Below are 13,973 nucleotides of genomic sequence, written 5' to 3'. Positions count from 1 at the left end.
CAACACACTGACCTAACACCAAACACATTCACCCAATACACTGACCTAACACCAAACACATTCACCCAATACACTAACCTAACAACAAACACATCTATCCAACACACTCACTCAACACTCTGACCTAACACCAAACACATTCACCCAACACACTGACCTAACAACAAACACATTCACCCAATACACTGACTTAACAACAAACACATTCACCCAATACACTGACCTAACAACAAACACATCTACCCAACACACTGACCTAACACCAAACACATTCACCCAATACACTGACCTAACACCAAACACATTCACCCAACACACTGACCTAACACCAAACACATTCACCCAATACACTGACCTAACAACAAACACATTCACCCAATACACTAACCTAACAACAAACACATCTATCCAACACACTCACTCAACACACTGACATAACACCAAACACATTCACCCAACACACTGACCTAACAACAAACACATTCACCCAATACACTGACTTAACAACAAACACATTCACCCAATACACTGACCTAACAACAAACACATCTACCCAACACACTGACCTAACACCAAACACATTCACCCAATACACTGACCTAACACCAAACACATTCACCCAACACACTGACCTAACACCAAACACATTCACCCAATACACTGACCTAACAACAAACACATTCACCCAACACACTCACTCAACACACTGAACTAACACCAAACACATTCACTCAACACACTTACTCAACACACTGACCTAACACCAAACACATTCACCCAACACACTGACCTAACAACAAACACATCTACCCAACACACTCACTCAACAAACTGACCTAACACCAAACACACTCACTTAACACACTGACCTAACACCAAACACATTCACCCAACACACTAACCTAACACCAAACACATCTACACAACACACTCACTCAACACACTGACCTAACACCAAACACATTCACCCAACACACTGACCTAACACCAAACACATCTACCCAACACACTCACTCAACACACTGACCTAACACCAAACACATTCACCCAATACACTGAACTAACAACAAACACATCTATCCAACACACTCACTCAACACACTGACTTAACACCAAACACATTCACCCAATACACTCACTCAACACACTCACTCAACACACTGACCTAACACCAAACACATTCACCCAGTACACTGACCTAACACCAAACACATTCACCCAACACACTGACCTAACAACAAACAAATTCACCCAATACACTGACCTAACAACACACACATTCACCCAATACACTGACCTAACAACAAACACATTCACCCAGTACACTGACCTAACACCAAACACATTCACCCAATACACTGACCTAACAACAAACACATTCACCCAATACACTCACTCAACACACTCACTCAACACACTCACTCAACACACTGACCTAACACCAAACACATTCACCCAATACACTGACCTAACACCAAACACATTCACCCAACACACTGACCTAACAACAAACAAATGCACCCAATACACTGACCTAACAACAAACACATTCACCCAATACACTGACCTAACAACAAACACACTCACTCAACACACTGAACTAACACCAAACACATTCACTCAATACACTTACTCAACACACTGACCTAACACCAAACACATTCACCCAACACACTGACCTAACACCAAACACATACACCCAACACACTGATCTAACACCAAACACATTCACCCAACACACTGACCTAACACCAAACACATTCACCCAATACACTGACCTAACACCAAACACATTCACCCAACACACTGACCTAACAACAAACACATTCACCCAATACACTAACCTAACAACAAACACATCTATCCAACACACTCACTCAACACACTGACCTAACACCAAACACATTCACCCAACACACTGACCTAACAACAAACACATTCACCCAATACACTAACCTAACAACAAACACATCTATCCAACACACTCACTCAACACACTGACCTAACACCAAACACATTCACCCAACACACTGACCTAACAACAAACACATTCACCCAATACACTGACCTAACAACAAACACATCTACCCAACACACTGACCTAACACCAAACACATTCACCCAATACACTGACCTTACACCAAACACATTCACCCAACACACTGACCTAACACCAAACACATTCACCCAATACACTGACCTAACAACAAACACATTCACCCAATACACTAACCTAACAACAAACACATCTATCCAACACACTCAACACACTGACCTAACACCAAACACATTCACCCAACACACTGACCTAACAACAAACACATTCACCCAATACACTGACTTAACAACAAACACATTCACCCAATACACTGACCTAACAACAAACACATCTACCCAACACACTGACCTAACACCAAACACATTCCCCCAATACACTGACCTAACACCAGACACATTCACCCAACACACTGACCTAACACCAAACAAATTCACCCAATACACTGACCTAACAACAAACACATTCACCCAACACACTCACTCAACACACTGAACTAACACCAAACACATTCACTCAACACACTTACTCAACACACTGACCTAACACCAAACACATCTACCCCACACACTGACCTAACACCAAACACATCTACCCAACACACTCACTCAACTCACTGACCTAACAACAAACACATCTACCCAAGACACTCACTCAACACACTGACCTAACACCAAACACATCTACCCAACACACTCACTTAACACACTGACCTAACACCAAACACATTCACCCAATACACTGACCTAACACCAAACACATCTACCCAACACACTCACTCAACACACTGACCTAACACCAAACACATTCACCCAACACACTCACTCAACACACTGACCTAAAACCAAACACATTCACCCAACACACTGACCTAACAACAAACACATCTACAAACACACTCACTCAACACACTGACCTAACACCAAACACATTCACCCAACACACTCACTCAATACACTCACTCTACACACTCACTCAACACACTGACCTAACACCAAACACATTCACCCAACACACTGACCTAACACCAAACACATTCACCCAACACACTGACCTAACACCAAACACATCTACCCAACACACTCACTCAACTCACTGACCTAACAACAAACACATTCACCCAACACACTCACTCAACACACTGACCTAACACCAAACACATTCACCCACCACACTGACCTAACAACAAACACATTCACCCAATACACTGACCTAACAACAAACACATCTACCCAACACACTGACCTAACACCAAACACATTCACCCAATACACTCACTCAACACACTCACTCAACACACTGACCTAAGACCAAACACATTCACCCAATACACTGACCTAACACCAAACACGTCTACCCAACACACTCACTCAACACACTGACCTAAAACCAAACACATTCACCCAACACACTGACCTAACAACAAACACATCTACAAACACACTCACTCAACACACTGACCTAACACCAAACACATTCACCCAACACACTCACTCAATACACTCACTCAACACACTCACTCAACACACTGACCTAACACCAAACACATTCAACCAACACAATGACCTAACACCAAACACATCTACCCAACACACTCACTCAACTCACTGACCTAACACCAAACACATTCACCCAACCCACTGACCTAACAACAAACACATCTACCCAACACACTCACTCAGCACACTGACCTAACACCAAACACATTCACCCAACACACTCACTTAATACACTCACTCAACACACTCACTCAACACACTGACCTAACACCAAACACATTCACACAACACACTGACCTAACACCAAACCCATTCACCCAACACACTGACCTAACAACAAACACATCTACCCAACACACTCACTCAACACACTGACCTAACACCAAACACATTCGCCCAATACACTCACTCAACACACTGACCTAACACCAAACACATTCACCCAACACACTGACCTAACACCAAACACATTCACCCAACACACTGACTTAACAACAAACACATCTACCCAACACACTCACTCAACACACTGACCTAACACCAAACACATTCACCCAATACACTGACCTAACAACAAACACATTCACCCAACACACTCACTCAACACACTGAACTAACACCAAACACATTCACTCAACACACTTACTCAACACACTGACCTAACACCAAACACATTCACCCAACACACTGACCTAACACCAAACACATTCACCCAACACACTGACCTAACACCAAACACATCTACCCAACACACTGACCTAACACCAAACACATTCACCCAACACACTGACCTAACACCAAACACATTCACCCAATACACTGACCTAACACCAAACACATTCACCCAATACACTAACCTAACAACAAACACATCTATCCAACACACTCACTCAACACTCTGACCTAACACCAAACACATTCACCCAACACACTGACCTAACAACAAACACATTCACCCAATACACTGACTTAACAACAAACACATTCACCCAATACACTGACCTAACAACAAACACATCTACCCAACACACTGACCTAACACCAAACACATTCACCCAATACACTGACCTAACACCAAACACATTCACCCAACACACTGACCTAACACCAAACACATTCACCCAATACACTGACCTAACAACAAACACATTCACCCAATACACTAACCTAACAACAAACACATCTATCCAACACACTCACTCAACACACTGACATAACACCAAACACATTCACCCAACACACTGACCTAACAACAAACACATTCACCCAATACACTGACTTAACAACAAACACATTCACCCAATACACTGACCTAACAACAAACACATCTACCCAACACACTGACCTAACACCAAACACATTCACCCAATACACTGACCTAACACCAAACACATTCACCCAACACACTGACCTAACACCAAACACATTCACCCAATACACTGACCTAACAACAAACACATTCACCCAACACACTCACTCAACACACTGAACTAACACCAAACACATTCACTCAACACACTTACTCAACACACTGACCTAACACCAAACACATTCACCCAACACACTGACCTAACAACAAACACATCTACCCAACACACTCACTCAACAAACTGACCTAACACCAAACACACTCACTTAACACACTGACCTAACACCAAACACATTCACCCAACACACTAACCTAACACCAAACACATCTACACAACACACTCACTCAACACACTGACCTAACACCAAACACATTCACCCAACACACTGACCTAACACCAAACACATCTACCCAACACACTCACTCAACACACTGACCTAACACCAAACACATTCACCCAATACACTGAACTAACAACAAACACATCTATCCAACACACTCACTCAACACACTGACTTAACACCAAACACATTCACCCAATACACTCACTCAACACACTCACTCAACACACTGACCTAACACCAAACACATTCACCCAGTACACTGACCTAACACCAAACACATTCACCCAACACACTGACCTAACAACAAACAAATTCACCCAATACACTGACCTAACAACACACACATTCACCCAATACACTGACCTAACAACAAACACATTCACCCAGTACACTGACCTAACACCAAACACATTCACCCAATACACTGACCTAACAACAAACACATTCACCCAATACACTCACTCAACACACTCACTCAACACACTCACTCAACACACTGACCTAACACCAAACACATTCACCCAATACACTGACCTAACACCAAACACATTCACCCAACACACTGACCTAACAACAAACAAATGCACCCAATACACTGACCTAACAACAAACACATTCACCCAATACACTGACCTAACAACAAACACACTCACTCAACACACTGAACTAACACCAAACACATTCACTCAATACACTTACTCAACACACTGACCTAACACCAAACACATTCACCCAACACACTGACCTAACACCAAACACATTCACCCAACACACTGACCTAACACCAAACACATTCACCCAACACACTGACCTAACACCAAACACATTCACCCAATACACTGACCTAACACCAAACACATTCACCCAACACACTGACCTAACAACAAACACATTCACCCAATACACTAACCTAACAACAAACACATCTATCCAACACACTCACTCAACACACTGACCTAACACCAAACACATTCACCCAACACACTGACCTAACAACAAACACATTCACCCAATACACTAACCTAACAACAAACACATCTATCCAACACACTCACTCAACACACTGACCTAACACCAAACACATTCACCCAACACACTGACCTAACAACAAACACATTCACCCAATACACTGACCTAACAACAAACACATCTACCCAACACACTGACCTAACACCAAACACATTCACCCAATACACTGACCTTACACCAAACACATTCACCCAACACACTGACCTAACACCAAACACATTCACCCAATACACTGACCTAACAACAAACACATTCACCCAATACACTAACCTAACAACAAACACATCTATCCAACACACTCAACACACTGACCTAACACCAAACACATTCACCCAACACACTGACCTAACAACAAACACATTCACCCAATACACTGACTTAACAACAAACACATTCACCCAATACACTGACCTAACAACAAACACATCTACCCAACACACTGACCTAACACCAAACACATTCCCCCAATACACTGACCTAACACCAGACACATTCACCCAACACACTGACCTAACACCAAACAAATTCACCCAATACACTGACCTAACAACAAACACATTCACCCAACACACTCACTCAACACACTGAACTAACACCAAACACATTCACTCAACACACTTACTCAACACACTGACCTAACACCAAACACATCTACCCCACACACTGACCTAACACCAAACACATCTACCCAACACACTCACTCAACTCACTGACCTAACAACAAACACATCTACCCAAGACACTCACTCAACACACTGACCTAACACCAAACACATCTACCCAACACACTCACTTAACACACTGACCTAACACCAAACACATTCACCCAATACACTGACCTAACACCAAACACATCTACCCAACACACTCACTCAACACACTGACCTAACACCAAACACATTCACCCAACACACTCACTCAACACACTGACCTAAAACCAAACACATTCACCCAACACACTGACCTAACAACAAACACATCTACAAACACACTCACTCAACACACTGACCTAACACCAAACACATTCACCCAACACACTCACTCAATACACTCACTCTACACACTCACTCAACACACTGACCTAACACCAAACACATTCACCCAACACACTGACCTAACACCAAACACATTCACCCAACACACTGACCTAACACCAAACACATCTACCCAACACACTCACTCAACTCACTGACCTAACAACAAACACATTCACCCAACACACTCACTCAACACACTGACCTAACACCAAACACATTCACCCACCACACTGACCTAACAACAAACACATTCACCCAATACACTGACCTAACAACAAACACATCTACCCAACACACTGACCTAACACCAAACACATTCACCCAATACACTCACTCAACACACTCACTCAACACACTGACCTAAGACCAAACACATTCACCCAATACACTGACCTAACACCAAACACGTCTACCCAACACACTCACTCAACACACTGACCTAAAACCAAACACATTCACCCAACACACTGACCTAACAACAAACACATCTACAAACACACTCACTCAACACACTGACCTAACACCAAACACATTCACCCAACACACTCACTCAATACACTCACTCAACACACTCACTCAACACACTGACCTAACACCAAACACATTCAACCAACACAATGACCTAACACCAAACACATCTACCCAACACACTCACTCAACTCACTGACCTAACACCAAACACATTCACCCAACCCACTGACCTAACAACAAACACATCTACCCAACACACTCACTCAGCACACTGACCTAACACCAAACACATTCACCCAACACACTCACTTAATACACTCACTCAACACACTCACTCAACACACTGACCTAACACCAAACACATTCACACAACACACTGACCTAACACCAAACCCATTCACCCAACACACTGACCTAACAACAAACACATCTACCCAACACACTCACTCAACACACTGACCTAACACCAAACACATTCGCCCAATACACTCACTCAACACACTGACCTAACACCAAACACATTCACCCAACACACTGACCTAACACCAAACACATTCACCCAACACACTGACTTAACAACAAACACATCTACCCAACACACTCACTCAACACACTGACCTAACACCAAACACATTCACCCAACACACTGACCTAACAACAAACACATCTACCCAACACACTCACTCAACACACTGACCTAACACCAAACACATTCACCCAACACACTGACCTAACACCAAACACATTCACCCAACACACTGACCTAACAACAAACACATCTACCAACACACTCACTCAACACACTGACCTAACACCAAACACATCTACCCAACACACTCACTCAACACACTGACCTAACACCAAACACATTCACCTAAAACACTCACTCAACACTCTCACTCAACACACTGACCTAACACCAAACACGCTCACCCAACACACTGACCTAACACCAAACACATTCACCCGATACACTGACCTAACAACAAACACATTCACCCAATCCACTGACCTAACAACAAACACATCTACCCAACACACTCACTCAACACACTGACCTAACACCAAACACATCTACCTAACACACTCACTCAACACACTGACCTAAAACCAAACACATTCACCCAACACACTGACCTAACAACAAACACATCTACCAACACACTCACTCAACACACTGACCTAGCACCAAACACATTCACCCAACACACTCACTGAATACATTCACCCAACACACTCACTCAATACACTGACCTAACACCAAACACATTTACCAAACACACTCACTCAGTACACTTACTCAACACACTCCCTCAACACACTTACTCAACACACTCCCTCAACACACTGATCTAACACCAAACACATTCACCCAACACACTGACCTAACAACAAACACATCTACACAACACACTCACTCAACACACTGATCTAATAAAAAACACATTTACACAACACACTCACTAAACACACTGACCTAACACCAAACACATTTACCAAACACACTCACTCAGTACACTTACTCAACACACTCCCTCAACACACTTACTCAACACACTCCCTCAACACACTGATCTAACACCAAACACATTCACCCAACACACTCACTTAACACACTGACCCAACACACTCACTCACTTATTACATTCACCCAACACATTCACTCAACACACTCACTCATTACACTCACCCAACACACTCACTCAACATACTCACTTATTACACTCACCCAACACACTCACTCAACACACTCACTCATTACACACACCCAACACACTCACTCAACACACTCACTCATTACACTTACCCAACACACTCACTCAACACACTCACTTATTACACTCACTTATTACACTCACCCAACACACTCACTCAACACACTCACCCAACACACTCACTCAACACACTCACTTATTACACTCACCCAACACACTCACTCACTTATTACATTCACCCAACACACTCACTCATTACACTCACCCAACACACTCACCCAACACACTCACTCATTACACTCACCCAACACACTCACTCAACACACTCACACAACACACTTACCCAACATACTGACCGAACATACACACTCAACACCCAGTACTTGATAAGCCTAATAGTAACTTAACAACTTGAATAATGTGTGGTAGATGAGGGAAAACCCAAAATATGAACATAGGTTGGGGTTTCCAGGATTGGAACTTGTGGATGGTTGTGCAGAGAAGAGCAGAAAAAGTTAAGGTCTTGTACAAGAGCCCAACAGCTTTTAAAAACCTGGTTATCGGTCCCACAAGTCCGTCATTAAACACCTTCTGCTTTTACCTACAATTTTTGGAAAATCAAGAGCGCACAGGCACCAAAAGCTACTACTCGTGTACATATAGCACCTTCTTATGGCCAGTACTGCTAAACATGAGTAAATATGTGAGTGTGTGAGTTATAAACCAGGTTCATAAGGTCTTCCACATCTAAGAACATCCTAAACATGAACATTACATACAGCATAGTTTGAGAGCTTACCCCTGTTTAAAGTTGCACCTCTTTTCAATACGAAGTTTCCTCCACAGTCCAGCCCTCTCCATTCCTTTTCTTTGGGAAAGGTATTTTTCTGGTATTGTCCAGGTGGCACACATGGTATTGATTAAGGCACAACTTCTTTGTCACTGCACTCCGTTCCCCATCACACAGACATGGAGGGAATCTGGGTCAGTCCACTGGTACGAGACCGGTTGATTGGCCCTGATGGATCTCATGCATTATCTTAAAGCTCCATCAGAGAGGCAGTCTGGATCGCATAAACCCACTTTGAACATAACTGAGTCGCAGCCCCAGCGCCAGGGCTTTTACACTCATGTTTCAACATCTTCACTCTAATCAGTATGGCCTGCCCTGCCACCCTCTTTAACGCTATACTGCAGAACCCTCAGCTTTAAACCATCACCACCATTAGATTAGGCTGGTGATTGCTGTATCTACTGTAACTGTAGATTCACGCTTAACCGAAATAAAAGGAATCTGAAGGGAATCTGTTACACTCATTCTGCCGTGAGACGCTCCTGCACATTTTATCTCACCTGCTCAAGTCTGCACAGCTGTATATGTCCCCCTGTTAAGCAGTCTCTGTTTTAACATAACATAATAAGTTCCCATAGCAAATGAACATAATTATTATGTTTGGAGAGAGTGAGCAGTTTCTGTTTCTGTTCTAAGCACTCTGTGTTGTGCACTGCAGTTGAATATTATTCCACAGAGATTATTTCAGGCTGATATTTTAAGTCTTTTTTATAATGGATAATGTTGATAATGTGGAGTAATGGTTGCAGCCCTGCTGTAAAGGCAGGATGGTCAGAGCTGCAGTGTGTTTTTCAGTGGCCTGATCTGGGCTTTTCCTTCCAGCTCCCCAAATCCAGCCTCTCCAGCTGCTTCTCATTTCTAACCCATTCCTCACCCCACACTCCCCCCCACCCCACCCTGTGTTTGGCAACAGAGGGGAATAAGCGCACCCTCTCACTCTCCTGCTCAAAAAATATCCCCATCAAAGTCCTGAAACAGGCCTCAGGTGATGCGTGAGATTCCAGCTCGCTGCAGTTAGCGTAGCTCCCGCTAGTGTCCGTATCTCAGGAACCTCATTCCCACTAATCACTCACATTATAGACATTCCGTTTCTAACCGGAAGCCTAACTGGAACCTTTTTATAATCTGGGTGTTGGACTTTAGATCAGTATCGGTACAGTCAGCCACGGCATGCGGACCGGTTATGGGAACTGGGTGAGGTATTAGCGTTCGGTGGAACTGGTATGAGTTTCTAAAGGAACAGTTTAGCTGAGTAATGTCAGACCTGGAACAGAGTAATGGGGAAAAAAGCACTTATCCTGCTCTCAGTGATGTAATAATTTATCTAAAAATGATAAGGCTGCACCAGTTCAAAAATATGCACTCATATCCTTTTTGTTTTGGACAAAATAACATCCCCTAATTATATATACATACATGTACATATACATAATTAGAGAACTTTTTTTTTACATAAAAGTAAAAAATACAAAAAAATCTAAAATGCAAGTTTTAAAACAAAATAGTACAAAATCAAACATATGAAGGGGGAGGTACAAAAAGAAACAACTAACAGATTCATTAAAACAAACCAAGACAGAGAAGAGATAAGAACAAAAATGTCATCAGCAATTTTAATTGCTTTTAACATTACGTTAAAATTAAATCTGAATGGGTGAGTTTAGAGAAGTGACAGATAAAAAATTTAAAAAATATATATGTACATACCCACCCACCAAAACCAACCCACCCACTCACCCATCCACCCACCCACCCACCCATCCATCCACCCACCCACCCACCCATCCATCCACCCACCCACCCACCCATCCATCCACCCACCCACCCACCCATCCATCCACCCACCCACCCATCCATCCACCCACCCACCTACCCACCCATCCACCCATCCATCCACCCATCCATCCATCCATCCATCCACCCACCCATCCATCCACCCACCCATCCACACACCCATCCATCCATCCACCCACCCACCCATCCACCCACCCAACCACCCACCCATCCATCCATCCATCCATCCATCCACCCACCCACTTAACCTTCCATCCATCTCTATTTTCTCCATTAAAGCTCTCTGTTAAACTACTCAATACTACTCTGCAATATTACAATACAGTAAAAAAGCCCCCAATCTGCTTACACCAGTTAGATCTAAATAATAATAAAAGTTAAAAAAAAGGTATAATCTGACTCTAGCCTGAGGGATTGTGAGAGTTCTAAAAACATTAATTAATCCATGCTTTGTGTTTTGTAACTGTAGAAAACAGCAGCTGATGGCAAACGGCAGGAGATCATCGTTCTGGACTCCAAGCGAAGCAATGCCATCAACATCGGGCTGACAGTCCTGCCGCCACCCCGCACCATCAAAACCGCTATTCTGAACTTTGACGAGTACGCGCTCAACAAGGAGGGGATAGAGGTGAGCTGGGTTGTCTGTATTGAGCAGTGATCTCTGCTATCTATTATTTATTATACAGTATGATTTTTCAGTCAGTAAACTGGTATAAGGTAAGAAACACTAAATTTTTTTTATCTACAAATCCGAACCAATAAGTTTTATTTGAATGCAGAGCGTATGTACCCAAGATACATTATATTGCCATAAGTATCCGCTGGTATGCATTTTGTTGGGTGATGTGAGGTTTAAATGGAGCTGTTCAGCCATGAAAACCCCTTCCATTAACATCTCTACGCTCTACTGTTCTTTTTTCTATCCTGCTTTTCTCCATAAGTTAGCTATGCCAATTATCCCACCCACTCAGCTGCTCAGCTGTAGACCCACTTTCACTTGTGATGCCCAACACCAGGAGGGTGAGGACTAGCACATGCCTCCTCTGACACATTAAGTCAGCCACTGCCTCTTTTCCAACTGCTGCTGATGCAGCATTGCCCAGTAGCATCACAGCGCACTCGGAGGAAAGCACATCGACTCGGTTCTGATAATCAGCTCACAGACGCCTTGTGCTGACTGACATCACCCTTTGGAGTGATGAGGCAAGAGAGCGTCAGATACCCATTCAGAGAGAGCAAGGCCAAGTGTGCTCTCTCAGGGCTCCAGCAGCTAATGGCAGCCAATGATCATAGTGGCAGCACCTTAGTCTCCTGAACCACTCGGAGCCTAAGCTCCACTGTTCTTCTTGATCTAATCTGATCTAATCTTATTTTACACTGACAGAGCGTGTTGCTGTTGTTCCCAGTTGTTTCCACTTTGATATAATAGCACTGACAGTTGGCTGTGGAATATTTAGTAGTGAGTAAATTTTACGACCGAACTTGTTACACAGGTGTAAATGTAAAAAGTGTAAATAACATTTTATATATATTTTTAAATAATTTGATAGGACATATGATGAATATCAAAGTCTTGTATTCCTGATTTTTCTCACAGCGGTCAGCACTGCACCGGCGCTGCAGGAAGGATGAAGTCATTCCTCTTACTTACTGATCGTTATCATTTTTTGTGTACTGATGGATTTGGGTGTTGTAATTTTGGAAATGATTAATTAGTTTTTCCTTAAGAACTGCACTTAGTTATTAATATTTAGTTATTTATTACACTAAAATATTCTGTTATTATTTAAAACTTGTAATCTTTGT

At 42.8% G+C, this 13,973-nt stretch overlaps 1 protein-coding gene across 2 annotated transcripts in view; it reads left to right on the top strand.

The window, feature by feature from the left end:
• The window catches only part of fhod3b (formin homology 2 domain containing 3b), a 403,456-nt gene that overhangs the window by 263,548 nt on the left and 125,935 nt on the right, over positions 1 to 13,973 (top strand). For both annotated transcript variants that reach the window (XM_049480538.1, XM_049480537.1), the window contains exon 20: positions 12,637 to 12,795. In XM_049480538.1, coding sequence (XP_049336495.1) covers positions 12,637 to 12,795 — 159 coding nt within the window. The remainder of the gene's footprint in view (positions 1 to 12,636; positions 12,796 to 13,973) is intronic.

This window comes from Astyanax mexicanus, chromosome 6 (assembly GCF_023375975.1).
Source record: "Astyanax mexicanus isolate ESR-SI-001 chromosome 6, AstMex3_surface, whole genome shotgun sequence".
Taxonomy (NCBI): domain Eukaryota; kingdom Metazoa; phylum Chordata; class Actinopteri; order Characiformes; family Acestrorhamphidae; genus Astyanax; species Astyanax mexicanus.
This window is presented reverse-complemented; position numbering and strand designations above follow the sequence as displayed.